Raw genomic sequence first — 22,460 nt, forward strand, 5'->3', positions numbered from 1 at the left:
GAAAAGGCAGAGAAGAAAAAATGATGGAAATGTTTATTGAGACTGAAATGGAATTTTGTTCTCTTTTATGAGTTAACAGCACAGTGTGTTAAAAGGCTGGTTACAAACTCACTCCAAAATAAGGATGACCTGCAGTTCACGAATGGCTCTGCCAACTCCAGTGCCTCAAATCAGAGCAGCCTGCCAAGGGGGTAGAACCATTCAGCCCAAGATAAATTACTGATTCAACTGTATTTATATTTACTTCCTAAACAACAACACAATATTTGCATGTTAAAATTCACATTGAATCATGGGTCCATAATTTATGTGTACATGACCATTTGGTATCATCCTTCTGTAAATTTCAGGTGCCGGTAGTCAATACTGAGCATTTTGTTTCACTATTCCATGATCTTTGGCACAGTTTCTGGTTTCTTAACATATAAAAGCACAGGCTTAAATTGGCTACACAATACTGCAGAAACAGGACTATTTTGGATCTCGGTGTAAACACAAGTATATGTTAAGCATTATTTAGAAGATGAGAGCCGAGCACAGACTTCAATACGCTGTCTTCACAAATGAGCAGAAGAATGACAGGCAATGGATTTTAATGAGCAGGGGCCAAGATTACTAGACTACTAGTTAGTTAGAACAAACTTCCCTGGAGGAGGACACAAGTTTCATACAATGGAAGAATTTCCCTGAACCACTGATACCAATGTCTCATGTTGTGGGATTTACTCTGCAAGAATCTAGGGTAGGGACAGTGCTTTTCTGGCCAATGTGGCTTGTTCAGTCCATCAAACTCATATTAAAATACAACTTAGCTGGTAGCTTGCCATTGTTTTTTGGGCCTGGTGGGTAGGAAAGGGCAAAGTACTGTCATTTTAAGTAGGTATAATTGACTTTGGAAGAATTATAGTTGGATAATATAATTATTATATTAAACACATCCAGTTGGATAAAATCACATCCAGCCTTTATGAGTGACAACTTTGTCTACAGTCTTATATAGAGCTTATATGGATTCCCTCCCAGCAGTAGAATCTGGAAGTTGTAAATGAGTGGGCCGTGCCACCTCAGAGTATCACCAGAATAACTTCTCTGCTTTGGGGCTGATACACAGATGTGAAACGATCAAACAACATGATTTCTCATTCTTGTGCTTATGAGAGAGGGGTTCTGATTAAGCCCCGAAGCAGATCTGGATTGAAATCGTAGTTATTATTCAAGTACAAGGAGAGCTCTGTATTTCACATTGACAGTTCAGTTGTGATCTCTGTCTGGCAAACTATATGAAAATAATAAATATATACATATTTATATATATATATATATAGCTCTATACTGAACACTGGGTTAATAGTTACCAGCGTCCCAATACAGTACATTGAAAAAAAGAACCCATCTCTCTTCTCCCCAGACCTCACATACATCTTAAAACTGTTACTGCAGACCCGTGCTGGTCTGTTTTCTTTCAGAGTAGTTTCTTTGAAATTGGCTGGAGATGAGTCCAAAATGGACAACTTGGCACATTAACTTGTGTGTGGGGGTGTTTAGATGCATTATAATCTATAAAAATGTGAGAGGTCAAAGGAAATCCATGGCAATAGAAAGCCTGAGTAATGACAGAATATTTTTTTTTAAACCCAAAACACTGGTCTGTGCATGAGAAAGCAGCTTCTCTTTCACATCTATTGATATTACCTAATTAAAACAGTTACTACTTTAAATACTTCCTAACTCTGTCTCCCATAGATTTAAAAATTCCATATAATACAGCTTTCCTTTCAATCAATTTTCTCTCATCTTACCCCACCCCCAAATCTCAGAACTCGGAGAGCAAAAGCTGTGAATCCAAATATAGAAAATAAACCAGAGGTCTGTATATCAACTCCAACGTACAGTTGGCGGTTAGTGTTTTTCTTTTCCTTACTTAATGTTTGAATTTGCTAAGAGATGACTCTCCTGGAGAGGTCCTTCACCACTCCCCGTTTTCCAAAGCCAGGGCCCTAGAACTGTGAGGTCTGGGTGAATGAGATGGTGTCGGACTTGTCGACAGCAAAGCCTCCGTTGACATAGGACTTCTTGGTGTCCAAGTCTTCATTGTCGAGTGTTGTGGATTCCAAGGCAAAGGGGTTCACGATGTTGACCTCAGATGAAACATCCATCTGCTCCAGCTCCTTCTTAGAGAGCTTCTCCACGATGCCAGTCCCGAATGCATCGCCGAGGACATTCACCATGGTCCTGAACCGATCCCTGGGGAGGACAGACGGAGAGTCAGACAGAAGGCCCGGATTTTGTTTTCCTTCAAGTTGGAGACGGGAAAGGACCCAAGGAATTCAGTTACAAATTAAATAAAGCACAAAGTACTGTCCCCAGGGCTGGCTGACCAGAGGCTCTCCACTTCACAGGCCTGGGCCAGAGGTGGTTTGTAAAGGCACAGAATGAGCATACAGGCTGCCCTGGGTCCCCGTCAGTCACAGTGAATCTCCTGAATTCAGCACTGAGCTCCCTAAATTCCCTCCTCTCCTCCCAAAGAAATGTGAACACCGTCTTCACAGATACTTTGGGGGAGCTGAGGGAGGGTCAGGATTCATTAGTCTTTCACCCAACCTCTTTCTTATGGGCATTTCTGAGCTTTCTTTTGGCCAAGATGAGAGAACTTGGATGTTTTGTGGGTGGTGTGTGTGTCCCCGGTGTGCTCCTTTCTTTCCCACACAAGGTCACTCCATGAGCAAGCCAGCAGGGACACCACTGAGCACAGGATCAGAAACCCCAGCCAGCCTGGGAACAGCTTACTCCTTGTGGCACTCTCAGCCACTGTAAACCCCCAGACAGCCCAGAGGAGAGGCCGGTGGCAGGAAGCTGAGTAGGTGTAGGAGGCATCCTGGATGCTGGAGCACTGTTGCTAGGAAATGTGTACATGAATAATGTGAAAGCTACACCTGCAGGACAGAAAAGGCTTACGCACGTGCTTACACACGTCCATTCTGGGTGCTCTCCTGCTATTTAGAACATGGACTGAACTAGACCCTGGTGTGGACCAGCTAGTGTCTTCTTGTCCGTGGATCAGGTCAGGCCTTTGACTTCTCTGGATGTCTTGGAAGTGAAGGTCACTGGTGTTTCAGGAAGAACCAGGGAAAGAAGAGAAGTGCAAATCCACCATCACCACTAGAAAGAAAAATTGAAGCACTTGCCTCAATGGTAGGGTATCTTGGCAAGAAAGGTACCACCTCAGTTGGGCCTTGAAGAACCAGCTAGCTGCTGAGGGGGCCCCATAGCAGCTTCCCAAGTGCAGAAGCTTCTGCCTTCTGGGATATGATGGTATCTTCAAAGCCACATGGAATGTTTCTGCTTCCCTTTGTACTATTTCAGCTGCTACTTGCAAACTACATAGCTCTGTACTCCCCAGTAAAGCTGGCTGGTTCTGAGTGAAGGCTCAATATGGAGCAAACTCTCCCCTGATGGCCAGGGGACAGAGCCACACCCAGATGCTGGAAGACCACTGCACAGAGTGGGTATCAAGTTTAAAGCCGGGAACCAGGCTCATTCTAACTTTAACCTTGGGGGTCACAAAAGGCATGTTCTTACCCAGATGTTCTGCTGTGTTCCTTAGGTAGGTGTGTGCATGTGTGTGTCTGTTGTTTTGTGAGAGAGAGAGAGAATGAATCGTTGGTTCAGGCCTGAAAGGTCCAACTCATTCTAATCATAACAATTAAACTTGGCTGTTAATTGAGCACATACTGCTGGCCAGACACTGTTCTGGACATTCCTCTGATTTTAGCTCACTCAGTCCTTATACCAACCCCATGAACTAGACAGAACCTTTCCCATCTCATAGGTAATGCAGCTGGCCCCCAGGGAGGTTAAGGAACTTGCTCAAGGTCAAAGAGCCAGTAAGACACTGAACCAGGATTCAAATCCAAATTAGTCTTATCCCAAAGCCTTTGCTTGTGCTACTGCCCTGATGGTGCTGACGATCTTGGGAAGGTGGGCTGACATTGAACCAGGGTGTTCTGAATCTATGATGCTGACTCAGGGCTGGGATAGGCTAGGGTGGCCTATTGGGTTTGGAGTGTCTGGGGCCTTGCCCAGCTTCTTCACCTTATTATTTTATGTTTATCTCATCCCACACCCAGCTCCTAACCTTGAGCATTACCAGGTATAATGAGTTAATGGCGATCACTAGCTTTATAAAATCACGGCTTGAAGTTATGAGGAGTTAGTTTTTAAGCATGTTATCAGATAGCCTGGTCAGAGGGAAATTAAAGCAGCAACAGATGGCTCATTAGGCAATCTGATGACAGACTGCAGATTATGCGTGGCTGGGAAGCCTGCCTTCCCATCCGGCAGAGGCAATGCATGTATTCCAACTCACAGGAACCAGTCGACAGCGATGATGAGAGTGACATCCTCAGTGGGCAGGCCCACGGCACTCAGCACGATCACCATGGTCACCAGGCCGGCCTGGGGCACACCGGCAGCTCCGATGCTGGCGGCTGTGGCCGTGACACTGTAGACAAAACATACCAACACAAAAGGAGTCAGACACACATTTCTCCCTTCAAGGGCCCCAGTCCAAAACGGTTAGTCCTGTTGGCTGTTACTGCTCTGTCGCTAGACTGGCCGGTCAGAATCTGTTCTCTGCTGAGCACAAGCTCTGCCTCATTAGAGAGCTGTGGAAGACTGAGAAGAGCGTCATCTTTTTCCAGGGGGTAGATATGGCAAGTCATTCTAACGTGAGGAAGTGGAGAGGAACGGCGTGAGGGGCACACAGAAAGGGAGCTAGAGAGACACTTAACAGGAAGGCCAGAGTTTACCAGCCGAGGTGTTCATGGAGGGCGTTATCCACCCATCCATGAATCCATCCATCCTAAACAAGTGCCAAGTACCTCTCCACCTGCTTTCTTCCTCCCTTCCTCCATCTACTCACCCAGGCAATCATTTATTGAGCATCTAAGTGTGCCAGGAATTTACACTGCCTTGAAGGATGGTGAAGGGGCGGGGATGGGGGTGGATGGGCAAGGGTATTCCAGGTGAAGGCAAAGGAATGAGGCACTGGCCAAACAGGTTTCATGCACTTTCTTTTTTTTTTTTTTTTTTTTTTGGCGGTAGGCAGGCCTCTCACTGTTGTGGCCTCTCCCGTTGCGGAGCACAGGCTCCGGACGCGCAGGCTCAGCGGCCATGGCTCACGGGCCCAGCCGCTCCGCAGCATGTGGGATCTTCCCAGACCGGGGCACGAACCCGTGTCCCCTGCATCGGTAGGCGGACTCTCAACCACTGCGCCACCAGGGAAGCTCCATGCACTTTCTTTGACATCACAAGTCTCTTGACCTCTCTGGGAGCTGCCCTTTAGGGCACTGAGTTGAGAAATAGCTGTGACTCCTGTCCAAGGTACAAGTGTTTATTCCCAACTGCTCCTTTTTGCCAGTAGATGCACTTTGTGCAAAAGGAAGAAAGATCTGGAATCCAGGAGAGGCAGCCAAATTAACTTCATTACCTTGTATTTAAAAAGATCCCTCTTGCCCAGATCAAATGTGGCACTAGGGATTTTTCTCTTTGGAATGTGCAGTTTTTTCTCAGCAACATCTTCCTGATTTAAATCTGGTCATTTTGGAGAAAACAAGGGTTTGCCCTGCCCTGAAATGTCCCTGGATTTGAATGAGCTTGAGGGGACCCCTATATTTTCTGGATACACGTTCTCATCCTTGGGCCAAGGATGCCATTGGATTTAAAGCTGAAGATGGAGACACTGTCAATTTAAACTAGAAGAATCCCTGATTCTATCCACAAATCCATACTCTGTGGGCTAAAAAAAAGCCTCAGAGTTCTCACCAAGCTGATTCTACTGTTCATTCATCTGCCTAGTGATGTGTCACAGGTGGTCTCTGAGGGCACGGTCAGACACAGGCCAGAGTTCTTTGACAAGTGTGGTTTCCTTCCGTCGCTGTGACCACCAACTTATAGTAAATTAGAGATTTCTGGGGCTGTCCCCATTCCTCTAAAAGTTTCAGGCTTGCATAATCCTTTAGATCTGTTCTGACTTAAGCAGTCTTTGGAAAACTTAAGTTTATGTCAGTGGTGGTCGAAAACATTTAAAGTGAATGCATCAGTGGGTTTTCTTTGTCAAAGTGATTTGTGTCCATACCCACTGTTCCCTCTTGGAAGACCCAACACATCACGGTTAACCACGTCCCTATGGTTGAGGCTGGGCTTGAAACTCAAAATCCATTTGGTCAAAGAAAACTCTGCCCTTGAGCCTTGACCTTGCTGATTAAACTTCAGCCATTTGCCTGGCTTAGGTCTGAAACTTGGAACTATAAATCTTCAGATGGGGGTAAAAATATAAAAAAACTACTTCTTCTTGAACATACCCCACTTTGACTTAGAGGGTTTCACAGAAGAAAACACAACAATCATTGGTAGAAAGTTCTTTCCTAGCACTGAGATCAAGTTTTAGGTCAGGCCATTTAAAACTAAGCTCTCCATACAGGTTGGGGACTGAGTCGTGAGCTAAAGTGAGCACAGGTTTTAGAGGCAGACAGATCCAGCTCTGCCGTTTTACTAACGGTGTGTCCTTAGGCAAGTTACTTCTCTGAGTCTCAATTTCTTGCCTGTAAAATGGGGAGAATATGTTTACTTTGCAGGGCTGCTGTTAAGATTAGATGAGGTAATATATGTAAGGCATCAAGTAAAGCACCTGGATATAGTAGATGCTTAAAACTGATGTCATTTTGCTATGTCAGCAGCTGTTACAACTACTACTGCTGCTAGTATTACTATTAAAATTATCATAAAAACAACTACTATTACTACTGCTGCTACTTTTTTCCTCTAAGCTCTTTCTAGGCCCGAAATCCCATAATTTTCTTTTGTTATAAGAAACTTTATCCCATTTTCAATCAGTTGTAACCTTTGATAAGTGAATATTTTGACAAAACCACAGAAGGGAATGTTTTAGGTGGATGGTTTCCTTGATGTTTCTTTGATGTCCAGTCCAAAAGGACCATAGAAAGAGATAAACTATGGGTCCAAAAATCTCTGTAACCATCAACCACATAAGCCACAACTGTAACTTGTAAAATTAAAAAATATATAACACTTATTATTTCATTCTCTCCCAGGTAGAGCCGGAGGATTTTTTAAGTCAATGATTACTCTGGGCCAGTAGTTATCAGCAAGTGTGATTTAAGAACACACCAGAGGGGCTTCCTTGGTGGCACAGTGGTTAAGAATCTGCCTGCCAAAGGGGGGACATGGGTTTGAGCCCTGGTCCAGGAAGATCCCACATGCCACGGAGCGACTAAGCCCGTGTGCCACAACTACTGAGCCTGCATTCTAGAGCCCATGCTCTGAAACAAGAGAAGCCACCGCAATGGGAAGCCTGTGCACCCCAACGAAGAGTAGCCCCTGCTCGCCGCCACTAGAGAAAGCCCGTGTGTGGCAACGAAGACCCAACACAGCCAAAATAAATAAATAAAATTAATTTTTAAAAAAAGGGTTAGAAAGATCTAGGAAACTTATGACTGAAGCAGAGGAAGGGAATTCATCCCCCAAATGGCAAATACCCAAAAGAACTGGCACCTCATACAACCACTCCTTGGAAATAAGTTCAGCACAGACTGGGTTCCACAGGCTGTGGTGAGGGAGGTGGGAAAAGGCACTTGGAGAAGTAAAAGTAACAACTGCTGGAACCACGGTGGTTGTGGAACTTTTTCAGGCATGGTTCAGGGTTTCACTTTTAACATACTCGCTGCTACTCAAATTACAGAATTTTACCCATGCTCCTTGAGGTCTAGCTTCCTTAGCCACTTAATACATTTTACAGATCGGGAGGCACTGGTATAGCTTCCCAGCTGATGTGCCAAATGGTCTAGTTTGTACTTGTCTTCAGTTAATTTCAAGCAAACTGCAGTACATACTTTATGATTTAGGGTTGGGAAGATTTAAAAATTTACTGCATTAGAACACTGCAAGAACTTACTTTATGCCTGGGATTTATGCCTATGTCAAGTGCTGCAGATGCAAGAGTGAATTAGCTCTGAAAGGTTCGGATTCAACTGTGGGTAGGCCTAGGGACCTGGTTTAGTCTTAAACTTCTACTCTAAACTGAAGTCTCAGGATTAACTCTAATCCCAACCCACTACTTCAAAGCAGCACTGTCCAGTAGAGTTTTCCACTATGATGGCACCTATTTCTACAGTGATAGAACCTTCGCTGTCTGCTCTGTCCGATTTGTGTGTGTGGCTAATGGCTACGATATTGAACAGTGCTGTTCCAGAGAAACATCTCTGGCAGAACTCACTAATGAGGACTTCCCTGGTGGTGCAGTGGTTAAGAATCCGCCTGCCAATGCAGGGGACACGGGTTAGAGCCCTGGTCCAGGAAGATCCCACATGCCATGGAGCAACTAAGCCTGTGCGCCACAACTACTGAGCCCGTGTGCCACAACTACGGAAGCCCACGCACCTAGAGCCCATGCTCTGCAACAAGAAGCCACTGCAATGAGAAGCCCATGCACCACAATAAAGAGTAGCCTCCACTCGCCACAACTAGAGAAACCCCGTGTGCAGCAATGAAGACCCAATGCAGTGAGAAATAAATAAATTAATTAATTTTTAAAAATTTGCTATGACATTTTCACCATCTACTTGAGCAGACAATTTCAGTCTTCGTTTGACTACAATTCTCTGCAAGATTTTACTCTTGTTGACCATTTCATCCTTGAAAATCTCTCTTCTCTGGGTTTCCATGACACCATGGTTTCACGGCTCTCTTACCACCTTTCTATTCCTCCTCATTCTCCTATTGGGTTTTCCCCTTTCTGCCTGCCTCTAATATTAGGCTTTTCTAAGGCTCAGTCCTTTGTCTTTTTCTCTTCTCTACAAACTCTCCCTAAGTAATGTCATCCATTCCCAACATTTACTGAGTGCTCAGGATGTAGGCACTGTTCTAAGCATTTTATGTGCATCATCTGACTTAATTATCACTACTTGCATAAAATGTAGGTACTATTATCCTCATTTTACAGGTGAGAAACGGAAGCTTAGAGAATTCGAGTAACTTGGTCAAGGTCACAGCCAATCATGGTCAAACATACATAACTGACTCACGACCCACATGCTTGATGAGCACCATCAAGCTGATGACTCTGACTTCTGTATCTGCAGTTGTGACCACATGTCTCACTGCATATTTCCACCTGCATGTCTTAAAGGCATTTCAAATTCAGTGTGTCAAAAAGTGTAATCTCTTTACCTTCCCACCTATACTTGCTTCTCTTATACTAGTCCCTGTGCTGGTAAGCACCATCCATCAATCCAGAACCATCCACTAATCCTGGGGGTCATCCTAGCTTTCCTCTGTCCCTCACTCTGAATCCAGTAAATGCCTCTTGAATTCATTAGCTCTTCCCCATCCCCCGTGTCAGTACCTTAATGTAGGCCTTTTTATACCTTACTTGCAATAGTCTTCTAACTGGTCTTCTAGCTTATGGTTCCTGCCCCCACTGGGGCCATCCACCATATTACCAGTTACCTCTCTAAAATGCAAATCTGTCCATAATATGAAAGACTGTCTAAGACCCTTCCATGAGCTCCTCACACAAAGCCCTCCACGATATGATCCCTGCCTTCACATTGTACTCTTTATGTCAACCATACCAAATAGTCTGTACTCTGTAACTAGGCCATAGTTACATCAAGACCCCTGTTAATGCTATTCCTTTTTCCAAAATGCTTTTAGCTTCCTTCCTTCTACTACTAAATTCTTATTCCTCTTCTAAGACTTAGCTAAACGTTCCCTTCTTCCAGGAAGCCTATCCTCACCTTCCCAGGTAGAGCCAACCCTTTCTTCTTCAGTTCCCTCAAACCTCTATTATAGCCTTTACCATACCACCGAGCACTTATTTAGATATCTTCATACCTTACCTTTCTCCAGGAACCCCTTGAAAGCAGGAACTGGTCCTTATTCCACCTTGAGTCCTTGGTGCCTACTCTGCCTAGCCCCTAGTGGGTGCACTGGACTGAGAATACAGGGATGCCTTTGGCTATCCAGACCTGAAGCAGTTTTATGTAGCACAATCCCACTACTTGTAATATAGTTGTGCTTAATCTTGGGAAGGGACCTTGTAGACCAAGAAAGTCAACCTATCACTGGACCATCCTTGATCTCCCTTCACAGATGATTTTCACTTGAGGCAATTCCAGTAACAGAGATGAAAATGAGTGTGACTTCATGCCCCACCTGATAGTGACAATCTGCCCAATGCTCAAGTCCAAGTCATTCAACTGTGCAATAAACACAGCTGCCACTGCTTCATAGAGTGCAGTCCCATCCATGTTGATTGTAGCACCAATGGGTAACACAAATCTAGTGATCCTCTTGTCGACCCGGTTCTTCTCTTCAGCACAGCGGAAAGTGACTGGCAGTGTTGCTGAACTGTGTGATAAAAGAGAAAGGAACTGATGGTCTAGGAATGCTGGTCCTCGATCCCTGCCTGAAGAGATACCTCTGTTCCAAAAACTAAACCGAGATCTCAAAGCATGATGGCACTTTTGGCAGGTCCAGGAGTCAGAAGGCGCTGTGCTTGCCACTGCCCCCAGCTACACTATAACCCCTTCCGGGCTGCAGGCTCTGCCAAGAGGGCAGGAAATATCCAATAGGTGAGGGAATATGTTTAAGGACATGGGCAGAGACTATGGAGGTCATTTCTCAAATGCAGCTACAAAACCCGCCAGCTGCAGCCAGTGCTTCATCTGGTGAGGTGAGAGTTGCTAAGGCTTGGTTCACAGACTTCTTCCAGACACCCCTCTTCTATTTACCTGGAGGAGATCATGAGAGCTGTCAGAAGAGCCTGGGCCATTCCCAGGGCAAATCGGAAAGGGTTCTTTCGTACAATTACAAAATACATCAGTGGGAGAATTACAATGGAGTGGATTGCAAGCCTGTAAACAGGAGAGAAACAGGTTCATAGATGTTAGCATCTCTTCATGCTACTTTTTTTCAAACAGCATTTTTACTCATGATATATCATTCAACTTTCATAATGACCCAATGAGAATATGAAAAAGAGTACAGGAATATATGTCTCCAGTGCACATATGAGGAACAAAAGAATCAGCAAATCAAATATCTTGTCAAAGTTAATGGCTAAGCCAGTAGCTGAGCCCATGTTTAGGAGCTCACAGAACGAATTGTGTCATGCTGCTGAGCCCTGTACCTGCGCTTCCTGCTACACGTGCTAACATGCTTTCACTTCCTTCTCCTGTTGAATTCTTATTCCTCATCTAAGACTCAGCAAAACTTGCCCCTCCTCTGGGAAGCCTTCCTTCACCTTCCCAGGTCAAGCTGACCTTTCCCTCCTTGGTGACTCTGTGGCCAATAGTATTATAGCCCTCATCACAGCACTCAGCCTGGGCCACGCCACTGTCTGGCTGGATGGCACCCACCACCTAAGAGGAGAATCAGGGTGCAATAAGGAGGAAGTAATCCCTGCTTTTCCACAGTCATACTTCAGGACTGACCCTCTTTTCTTTATCATTCCTACCTTCCGAACTATTCCTTGCCAGGGGGCTTAAGAAATGAGACTGATTTAGCAGATGCCATGTAAGTGGGAACTTAGAGTTTACAGATCAGTTATGTGAAGCTGAAATAATAAGAAATGGTCATGGAAAATACAGATCCTGGAGGTCAGGAAAGAGGATCTTATAGACAGAAAGCCTGTGGCTTAGAACTATGAGAAACTGACTTTTAGTCTTCTGTTAGAAACCTAGATAGGTCGATAGAGCAGAGACCAGCAGAACCCCATTATGAAATAGCTCAGCATAATAAACCTCAGCCACCCCATGACCTGGACACAGCCCCTGGCCTCCAGTAAAGTGGATGGTCCCACCTCCATTACTACTGGGGCCCTGGGATTTGATTCTGGCTTTCTTCTCCATTGACCAGCAGGACTATGCTTTTGGTACACACAGATTAAGAACCAAATGCTGTGCAGTGGAAAGTCCCCAGTGCATCTGAGTTCCAATAGGTGAGCTGATTACTCCAGTTGGGTGTTTGGGGGCAAGGACCCATGGGAGTCAAGTTGATGATGTTTAGTCATTCCCTTGGTCCATATTTCTTAGCACATGTGATGTATCCTGCCCCCGGCTAGATATCTGGGCACACCACTCATAACCTCTCCCACCACATCTCCCCTCAAGAACCAGTAAGTGGGCTACAATAAATATGCACACAACCTGTCTCCTACTGCCCTCCTGCTTTGTACAGTTCTTACCAATCTGAAGATTCTCCTAGCACCCTCTCCAATGATGCAGGCTGTGACTGTGCTTACCAGCCCCACCAACAGGAGTGGAACCAACCAGCCATCCCACTCCTAGTTGCTCCAGTCTGACTTAATTTAGGCCCTGCTTAATTTCTTTCAGACTCGGGGTACGTGGGGCCTGTTCTTACTGGTTTGGTTGGTTTACATCCTTGAAGAAGTTAAGGCCAGGAGTGGGCCAAGAGAGGCCACCAGTGGGTTTTTCTCTTGTTTTAAGATATGATTTTTACACAGCTAATAAAGGCAGTGACAAAGCATGGTCCAGGCTGTTCTGCCAAGATCTGGAAATTAGCACAGTGTGATCCACCTCCAGTTCAGCCGTTAAAGGGCAGCCCTCCTCCCCGCTGCTCTCTTATCTCTGAACCCCATCTTTCCCTGCACGTGGGAGAGAAGCCAATTTTAACCAACTGAAACCCAGGCTCTCAGCAGAAATCCATTGGCTCAAATGAGGTTTCTGTTTCTTCCCTTGAGTCTGACATACCCACTCAGGACAGTGGCCATGTAAAGGCCCAGCTTGCGGAATATTTGCCAGTCTTCGACTTCCATGATCTTTCCGGCAATCAGGAACAAAATACCAACCGGCATGTAGCTAGAAAGTAAACATAAGAAAGACTCACTTCTGTCATCAAGTATTTTCTCAGGGTGGGAATGCCGGGGAAGAAACAAGCCAGGGCATGCACCTGGGCTTGGCATGTGCCCTCAGCTGGGAGTACACAATGAAGCTAAGGTCTCACTTTCAGCCCTGCTGGACCACACTGGCACAAGGTTTCAGCACCCCTGTGCACCTTAACTTCTACCCACCTAAGCTACTGTAAGGGGTACACTTGGCTAGAAGGTGTGGTTAAACTGGTACATACCCCATGCCTTGCTTCTGGTACACAAACTCCCTGCCTACTCTCACATCTGCAGATCTCTCCTTAGCTTGACCCTCCAAATATGGCCACTAGGCTCTTTCTAGACATGGTTGTCTTGTTTCCCAGGTAGTGGTATCAGCAATAGAATAGGATTAGTTGTGCAAGTGGTCGTAATAGCTCTCTTTGTGGAGCCGTCATTACGTGCTTTGCGTTGGGTTGAGAATTTTACATGCACCATTTCATTTAATGTACTTCTCCCAGCTCTAGGGGTAGAGGTTATTAGCCTTTTTTTACATATGATGAAGCTGAGGTTCAGCAGGATTAAGTGACTGAAATGTCACTGTCAGTGCGTCTATACATTGAACCAACTTGCTATGAGATAAGCGGGGCAGAGGTCTCCTAGGAAAGGTGGACTTTTTGGCATCTCTAGGGACAGGGCAGATACTCAGGTGGTGCCACTGCTATGCTCACCAACGGCAGCTTTTATTTGGATGCGTTAGGGCCCATGTCGTACCAACTGTAAATATCTGAATATCCCTTCTGCCTGGGGCCTGGGAAGGAAAGCACCTTGTGTTCTGATGTGCAGGAAACTCTTTCAAATCACTCCTTTAAGAGTTATTTCTTACATAAATGCTGCTTGGTTGCAAGATGATCGAGGGCTTTGGTAGAAAAGACAATGGCTGATATCTAGACTTTTGTTAGTGACCTAAGTCCTAAGTAATACATGGAATTATTTAATACTCCAGTGTCTGGATACCCTCCTCTAAGGTGAGGTCAACTGAGAAACATAAATCTCTTCATGTTAGTTTTGAAGGGTCAGGGGAAGCAAGATGGCATTAACCGGCATGTGCTCACCACATAATGATTTGAACGATTTTCATGGTTGCATCACTCAGAGCACTGAAGAAATCCACCAGAATCTGTCCCCTTTCTCCCATTTTTCCAATGACAATTCCAAAGACAAGGCAAAAGACAATCAAGCCCAGGACATTTATGCCGTCTGAATACATGCCTATGATCTTGTATTCCTTTGTTTTGTTCTGTGGATCAAAACCAAGAAAATATATTGATGCATGATTACAATCTTGTTAGAATGCATAGACCCTGAAACAGAAAGATATGAGAGCCATACCAACCAGTGGCTCTAGCAAGAACTTTGGATCAACAACTTCGGGAAACATAATTAAAAACACAAACACCTACGCGTGGGTCAAATTTTACTGCCCTCCACCCTCTGCCACTGAAGTTTAAAGTGTGTTTTTTTTCCTTTCTTTCAACAAATCCATATTTGAATATTTCTTTTGAATTTTTTTTTTTTTTTTTTTTTTTTGCGGTACGTGGGCCTCTCACTGTTGTGGCCACTCCCGTTGCAGAGCACAGGCTCCGGAGGCGCAGGCTCAGCGGCCATGGCTCACGGGCCCAGCCGCTCCGCAGCATGTGGGATCTTCCCAGACCGGGGCACGAACCCGTATCCCCTGCATCGGCAGGCGGACTCTCAACCACTGCGCCACCAGGGAAGCCCTCTCTTGAAGATTTCTTATTCTGGGGTGTTTTAAATTTTTAATAAGAACTTTAGAATCAAGGTACTTTTCAGGGTTATTTTAACAACTAGTTACATTTGGAGTCTGCATAAAAAAGATACAGATTAATAATGCAGAAAGCTCAAAATATTTACCAGTGTGGACATTTTTAGGACACTTTACTATCTGTTTTATCCTGATAATGAACACAGGAATATTCTTTTCTGCCTCTAATCCTGGATGACCAATAGGATTTTAGACACATAAAAATTAACCAGACATATACTACTATGAACCATGTCTTTGTTTTATGCTGGGTAAGAAGAGCATGAGATATACCAAGAGATAACTCAATCTGCGTTGTGCAGCATGAGATTTACTGAGAGATTTCACAGGGAGATAACGTATTCTGAGTGGTGCAAACCAGGTTTACAAAGAATTATGTGGACGAGCCACTGGGGTACCAATTATTTCTTACTTATGATCTGACATGATCAAACATATTTATTGAGCAGTTAGTGTGCTACCTGCATTGGCTACAGCATAAGGTCTTAAAATGCAGCTGGACAGACAAGACTAACTGTGAGAAACATGAGCCAATGATAGCAAGATGGTGTGTAATTAGCTGCACAGCCAAACCATGAGTTACAGGCATCATATGGAGACTGGGGACATGAATGAGGGCTGTGAGGTTAGGGAAAGCTAGGCCTGAGCAGTAGGCAGCCAGGAGATGAAAGCACAGTCCAGAAAAATGTAAGGAAAGGCAAAAGTCATCATGCACCAGGTCCCTGTACCCTGCTTGAATAATTCCTACTCATCCTTTATGGACCCCAAACTAATTTAAACCTCCCTGCTGAATGCCCCAGAGTACCCTATTCTTCCCTGTTTTAATATTCATCACTCTTCACATGAGGGCATATGTCACATCTGTCTTTTCTCTAGTGTAATCCCAATGCCCAGCAGGGCTTGGCTCATGGAGGGTGCTCAGAAAATCTTTATGGAACCATATCAAAAAGCAGGAATCGAAACTAATTGAGGAGGTGGATCTGGATGGAATAGATTGGGCTCACCAAGAAATAAGCTGGGAAACCAGGGAGGAGCTAGGTCATGAAGGGCTTTCTGTAGGAAGAAAGAGGGAGCTAACTGTGGCCTACTTAACCTGAATTCTTAAGTCTACTGAGTATTTCTTTTTTCCTTAAATCTTTCCTTTCTGTGTGAAGGCAGAGTACCTTCAGGAGCGATCTACAGGACTACAAATATACTACTTTAGGCCCACATGATCTAATCTCCAGTGCTGAAATCCCCAAAGTTCTCAAAGCCTGTTGATTTCATTGATAAATTTATGGCAAACTTTTGGTGGCAAAACCTATCCCGAACTGAAATGAGGCTACATATAGCCTATTTTTCTTACTTGGTAGAACATTCATAAGTTAGTTGCAGAAATACTGATGTGCTTGATTCTAGAATGTTATTGTCAATTCCACTTAAGGATGTTGTATAACATATAGTACATACACCACCTGGACCTTCTAAAGTGAAAAGCTCTGGACTCGGTATCAAATATGGGCAAAGAGTTTCAGGTAAGGAACTGTAGGCCTGCAGTTTAAGTAGTCTTGCAAATCTAACATAGTTCCCAGAGGTGCCCAACTCAACTGTGGGTGGCAGAGATACAGAAGTGAGAGGGCTCATTCTTTTCTCTGCGTGGTTCAGTTGCTTCTCATTATTCTCAGAAGTTACACTCTATAAAGTGGCTGTGAACACTGAATTAGTGAATATTGAATCAATGTTCCTAGGGGAAATATAGGATTAGGTTCCTGGGAATCAACAGTCACAACATTTTTGCCAAATAATCAACATAAAACCTTGTTTTCTCTGTGTTTCAGTTCAAAGGCACCTTATTTAATATATATTATTTAGTTGTTAACATTGAACTCACAGCCAACACACCTTAACTCATGTCTGAATGAAACTTATCTAACACATGTATTTTCTCATATGGCACATCAGCCTGCCTGCCTTTGGGAAAACTAACCAGACAGCACTGCAGCATGATGCTTGGGGGACATTTCAAACAGCAAAATCACCAAGACAAAGTACAAAAATGTGAAAAATGTGGCATAAACACACCGCACAAAGGACGCTTATTTACCGTGTAAGAGCTGAACCAAGAAGGCTGAGTGTAACCTCGTTCAGCCTCAGCGGGGAACATGTGCATTGGGCAACTTAAAATTTTCACCACTCTTTGTGCGTCTGTGAATGTGAGTTAGGTGAGTTCACAAACGTGGAATCTGCGAACAATGAGGATCTACTTATTTCCATCTCCTGCTCACTCATGGCTCAGCCCCTGCCTACCAGGGAAGGGAGCAAACAACAGGATGGAAATGGTACCTTGGAAATAGTTGTCATGATGGCTGTGACAGACGCCTCCGTTGTGTTTGTCCCTGGCTCATCGGGATGTTTCACTTCTTCACGTGTGGTTTTGTACTGCACGATGGACGGGGAAAAAAGTCAAACAAACCAAAAAAGAATTTTTTTTAAGCTTCTGAGGCTAAACTATAGGAGTATTACTTTGGCCAGACAAGTGTCACTGAAAGGGTCCACCTCCAAGGCCTCTGCTGGCTTCAGTTTTGGACGGTACCTCCCATGAGGCTTTGGAAGCAAAAATGGGATTGAGAAATCCAACCTCCTGACCTCCACAGCCACCATTCAATGGTGTCAAAATGCTCTCTCACCTCTGTAATAAGGGACCAATTAATGGAGCAATAATGTGAAAGAAAGCATGGGTTTTATTTGTAGTTGCTTTACCAGACAATACTATAGGATTCTATAGGAATCGAATCATTTTTGTTTCTGTTTATTTATTTATTCATTTATTATTTTTAATCTGGAAAAAAACCCCTCATCACTTGGATAAATGTAGTCACCATGACTTTAACAAACATCAAGAACTATACAGGTGTTCCGAAGTCAATAGTCCCTTTAGGGCTATTACGTGAGTGAGATTTCTGTTGAAATCTCACTGGGCCCTGTTTGATTCTGCTGGACTTCAGCAGAGATGTTTAAGAAAGAGCTAGTATAACATCATGCCAGGCATAAATGTCACTCCTACGAGGCTCTGCCAACACCAGGAACCTTACAAATGACCACTGTGGCTGAATTGCAAAGGCACTCCCTAAATAGAGGTGGTTCTGTACCTCTTGGAGGTCGGCAGGGAGCAATTTAATTGCTATTTTTGTTGGTCTACACAGAGGTCTCTGTTCCTGTAATTATGTAAATGAATTCAGCAGCTTGTGATAGACTCAGCTGTCTTAAAGTGCATAGATAAACAAGAGGAAAAACCTTAAAGGAAATGGAGTGAAGAGATTCTTAAACTTCCTAAAGGAAGAAAATCTTGGCTTTGTTATATTGCTCTGTAGAGTGCCAGCAATGGGCATGTAAAGATGAAACAAAAGACCAAATGCCAGGAACACTAACCACCCATGTGGGTCAGATACTGATTTCCCAACATGGGAGGGAAAGGAAAGAAGAGGTGGAGGGCTACTTTTCTAACTGCATTGTATGTGTAGACAGTCTAAGTTTCTTCACAAATATAATGTGGTTCTCCAAAAATAGGTACTAGAAGCCACATTTTAAAACACTCATTTTTTGACAGGTTCCTGACTTGCTCCAGTTGAGCCCTTTTGGAGGAAAGAAATAAAGGCCTAAGGGAAAATGGAGGAGCTACAACAGGCATGTCACTGTGCCTGGAAATACTAGGGTTACAAAATAGGTCACCTGATATTCCTCCATTCACAGGTGAATTTCCTGTCATTTTTGACGGGCTCATTCCATTTCTTGGGTCATAGCAGGAAAAAAATCTTAGGGAAGAGGGGAGCAACTTGAGGGCAAAAGTCATAATTCTTACCAGCTGAAAACAGGCTTGGACAAGGTTCTCAGGGAACATATTCCTGTTGGAGACAGGACAAGCAGTATTACATTAAGGCAAAAGTGTTTTGGGCCTCCCTGGTGGCGCAGTGGTTAAGAGTCCGCCTGCCGATGCAGGGGATACGGGTTCGTGCCCCGGTCTGGGAGGATCCCATATGCCGCGGAGCGGCTGGGCCCGTGAGCCATGGCCGCTGGGCCTGCGCATCCGGAGCCTGTGCTCCGCAACGGGAGAGGCCACAACAGTGAGAGGCCCGCATACCGCAAAAAGAAAAAAAAAAAAAAAAAAAAGTGTTTTGTTTTTTTTGGGGGGGTGTGGGGGTACGAGGGCCTTTCACTGTTGTGGCCTCTCCCGTTGCGGAGCACAGGCTCCAGAAGCGCAGGCTCAGTGGCCATGGCTCATGGGCCCAGCCGCTCGGCAGCATGTGGGATCCTCCCAGACCGGGGCACGAACCCGTGTCCCCTGCATCGGCAGGCGGACTCTCGACCACTGCACCACCAGGGAAGCCCAAGGCAAAAGTGTTTTGTTTTGTTTTTTTGGGTTTTTTTGGTCATACCCAATACTTTGATGGAAATGATTATGTGATAGAATTAGTACTCTGGTTTCTCTTCTGGCCTCTCCTTTACATAATACTTCCTTGTATTAAGACTTATTTTTCCCTGCTGAGCTTCAACCAGGGATAGATAGAAAGCTCTCCTAACCACCTGTCACGCTTAACTGATTCACCGAGTAGCTGACATGCTCGCTGTCCTTGGTGAAATTCACGCTGGCAGGTAGACATGCAGTTAAGAGACTTCTTTAATATTTTCCACATTTCTGTTTTCATTGATAATGAGAGTCCACTGCACTTGTTCCCAAATTCTTTACGCCAGTTGCAAATAATCGTTATTATTGAATTAAAAATTATGTAAATCAATGCATTATCAGTGTGAAAAGGAAGGAGCAGTTTCTATAGAAACTAAGCTGGAATGCCTGGAAACTCAATCGAGGCAAGTGAGTAAAACTTCTGTGGTTGCATTAGGTAAGGGAAGACAATTGAACTAAAAAACAACCGGAAGAACTCGGCAATCAGCTTTCTTTGCTATTTCTAAGGGTTTTGTTTCTCCACTTCATGGAAACTGAATCTGGAAATTGTAGATGATGCGTTTATAAAGGCAGCCTAGGCAACAGGAGTATGAAAAATCAACTGACACGCTCTAAGAAAAGACCTTGGCCCGACATGAAAAAATTGGCAAATAAACGCATTTAAGTTTTAAGTGTAAACAAAATATGTAATGCATATTTATGATTCTCTGCTTTAAATGCTGGTTGTTTTTTTTTAATTAACTGACCAATCTCCAGCCCTGATTGCTTCAGATAAGAGGGTTTCTCCTGTACAATTAAAAAATGTATTTCTTCAAGTGCTTCAGAACTGACCACCCAACACAGCCTGGCATCTTAACGCAACAAGTATACTTTAGGCATCTCTGTCCATCCTAAACCCTGACAGAGAACGCTGTTCCTTCCATTCCCTCTTGGAACCATGACCTGGTAAGCATGACTGGCTGTGTAATTTGCAGGGTCCAGGGCAAAATGAACATGTATGATAATTTAAAAATTTCAAGACAGCAACAGCAGAGCATTAAACCAAGTATGGGGCCCTGTGCGACCACATAGGTCGCATGCCTATGAAGCCACCCTGCTGGCCAGACACTCACCTGATCAGGTCTAACATGGCATCCACTGAACTGACTTCAGGGCTGCTGCCTGTCCTGTCAATTTCATTCACTTTCTGGGAGATACCAGGCTTGATGCTCACCACCAGCACGATACCTATGACCAAAGATAGCACCCACAGAGCATTAAGAACCTCCCAGGGCACCTGACACCCCTCGTGGATCCATTTTAGAAGCAATAGGCCTGGTGGTACCTGGGATGGGGACCCTGAGGTCCAGCCAAAATGACAAGCCTCAGTGGGGACCTCAGCAGCTGCCTTTATTACTTTTCCATCTAAATGAAGCAGAAAGAACTCTTCATGTGTGTTTTTAAAAAAGGAAGGGGCTGCATTCCAGAACTGCTTCTGGAAACACCTGCTGATGAGAATCCTCTTTTTTTCTTTTCTTTAGCTTATGAGATCAGCCTAGGCAGGGGTTAGGGTGAGAATAATTCATTTTCCAACTCAGGGCACTCACTCAAAATCTTTCTGTAACTTTTACCCACAGTTGCTGGTTATTTTTCTGAGGGTCATACAGAATAAGCCTTATTTTCCTTTCATATCACAAGCCTTCAAATATCTGGAAAGCTGTTGTGTAACCCACAAAAGGATTTGGGTTAGGAAGTGTTGTTCCGTTTGACTCTTAGGGGGTGGAATGAGGACAGGAGTTCCAAGGAGAGATAGTTCTTCTCATTGTAAAGAAGAAATGTCTAGACAGAGAGCATCTGAAAGCCCCATTCTGGCCTCTGGAGGTAATGGGTTCCTCTTGAGATGTTCAAGCAGAGGTGGGAGGTTTTAGGAAAGACCAGGTTGTTTGACTGGAGGGGAGTGAAGAAGAAAAGGCCCCATGCCCTTTATCACTCTTCCCAAGGAGAAATGCTAGTCCAAGGGGGTAGGACTTAAGGATGCTGAATGGGTCAGTTTTGCTAATGGGAGGAGTCACTGGGCAATAGAGGGGCAATGAATGGGTGTGGTCCACTCTTCTGTCTCAGGGTTGCAGAAAATAGATAAGCCCAGCTTTGTTCTTTGCCTTGGCCTCCCTCAGGAATCTCATGAGGAGATGTAGCTTTGATTTAAGGCGGGGTTCAGGCCCTCCTAAGTCCCCTGGCCTAATACCACTAAAATGTCACATCTTCATCACCTTTTATCAGTTCATTAAAGCAGAGCTGCAAGGGTCAAACTGGCTGCAACATCTGAGTACACTCCTCTCCTCTCTTCCCACTCCAGGCATCCTTCTTAAGATGTTATGCTAGGTCCCAAAGGATGGACCATACTTTTTTCAGAAAAGAGTGCCAAATGTATAAGAGCAACCATATTCTCTTATTAGAACATTCTCCCTCTTTCAAGTGGAATTTATACTTGGCAAGACTCTGTTAGCTCTGGCTACTACATGAAATTTGAAATGTAATGAAACGCTATCTTTCTGGAAATACTTTATAATTATACTCAAAGCCACTATTATAGACTAATTATCAAGTTTAAAGATTATATTAGCTCTTGGCTTCATTTCTTTCTACCCAATAAGGTAGATATGGCACAGAACTGTCACCCTCTTTCTGTTTCTTACTAGAGACACTAATAAGCAGTACCACGGCTGAAATTCAGTCCGTATTATATTGTTCATATAAAATGTGCTGTGCTGACTTCAAGCCAAAAAGCTTCATAGTAGTTTGACAATTGTACTTTCTGATTTTAAGAAAGTGTGCATTTTTAAAAGTCAACTACTTTTAAATGGAAAGTCACAATTATACAGAAAAATAAGGATTCAGAAATAAATTTACCTAAAATTACAGCAATGACAGTGGTACAGAAATAATAGAAGACAGCACGTAGACCAATTTTTCCAGATATGTTGGAATCCAGTGCAGCAACACCTGAAAAGGGGAGAGAAATCAAATTATATTACTCAAAAAAATTTCCAGGACTGGTGGTGATTCGATCCTCAAGGTGTGTAAAAAAGAGCTGAGAGCTGTGTCTGCATCTGCTAGGCCTATCTCACACATTTTGTTTGAGTAAGTGCAATGGGCAAAAGAACCACTTCAACATTCCAAACGCAGGTGGGAGCCTAGTGGGAGGCAAGTTCCCCTCTGGCTAATCCCCACTACTTTAGCCCATAGTGAGTGCTGTGTCTTTGGCTGCTCTTGGGGGTGGTCATGAGACA

The 22,460-nt window shown here is 44.2% G+C and overlaps 1 protein-coding gene across 1 annotated transcript in view; it reads right to left on the reverse strand.

Annotated features, from left to right (window-relative positions):
* Window positions 1-1,997: 1,997 nt before the first annotated feature.
* The window catches only part of SLC1A1 (solute carrier family 1 member 1), a 70,142-nt gene continuing 49,679 nt past the window's right edge, over window positions 1,998-22,460 (reverse strand). The window contains exons 3-12 of the mRNA XM_060100829.1: window positions 22,081-22,173; window positions 20,304-20,418; window positions 18,589-18,631; window positions 17,073-17,168; window positions 14,020-14,204; window positions 12,792-12,899; window positions 10,812-10,934; window positions 10,234-10,428; window positions 4,367-4,501; window positions 1,998-2,244 (exon numbers count right to left, since the gene is read on the reverse strand). Of these exons, the coding sequence (XP_059956812.1) occupies window positions 1,998-2,244; window positions 4,367-4,501; window positions 10,234-10,428; window positions 10,812-10,934; window positions 12,792-12,899; window positions 14,020-14,204; window positions 17,073-17,168; window positions 18,589-18,631; window positions 20,304-20,418; window positions 22,081-22,173 (1,340 nt within the window). The remainder of the gene's footprint in view (window positions 2,245-4,366; window positions 4,502-10,233; window positions 10,429-10,811; window positions 10,935-12,791; window positions 12,900-14,019; window positions 14,205-17,072; window positions 17,169-18,588; window positions 18,632-20,303; window positions 20,419-22,080; window positions 22,174-22,460) is intronic.

Source organism: Mesoplodon densirostris, chromosome 6 (assembly GCF_025265405.1).
Source record: "Mesoplodon densirostris isolate mMesDen1 chromosome 6, mMesDen1 primary haplotype, whole genome shotgun sequence".
NCBI lineage: Eukaryota > Metazoa > Chordata > Mammalia > Artiodactyla > Ziphiidae > Mesoplodon > Mesoplodon densirostris.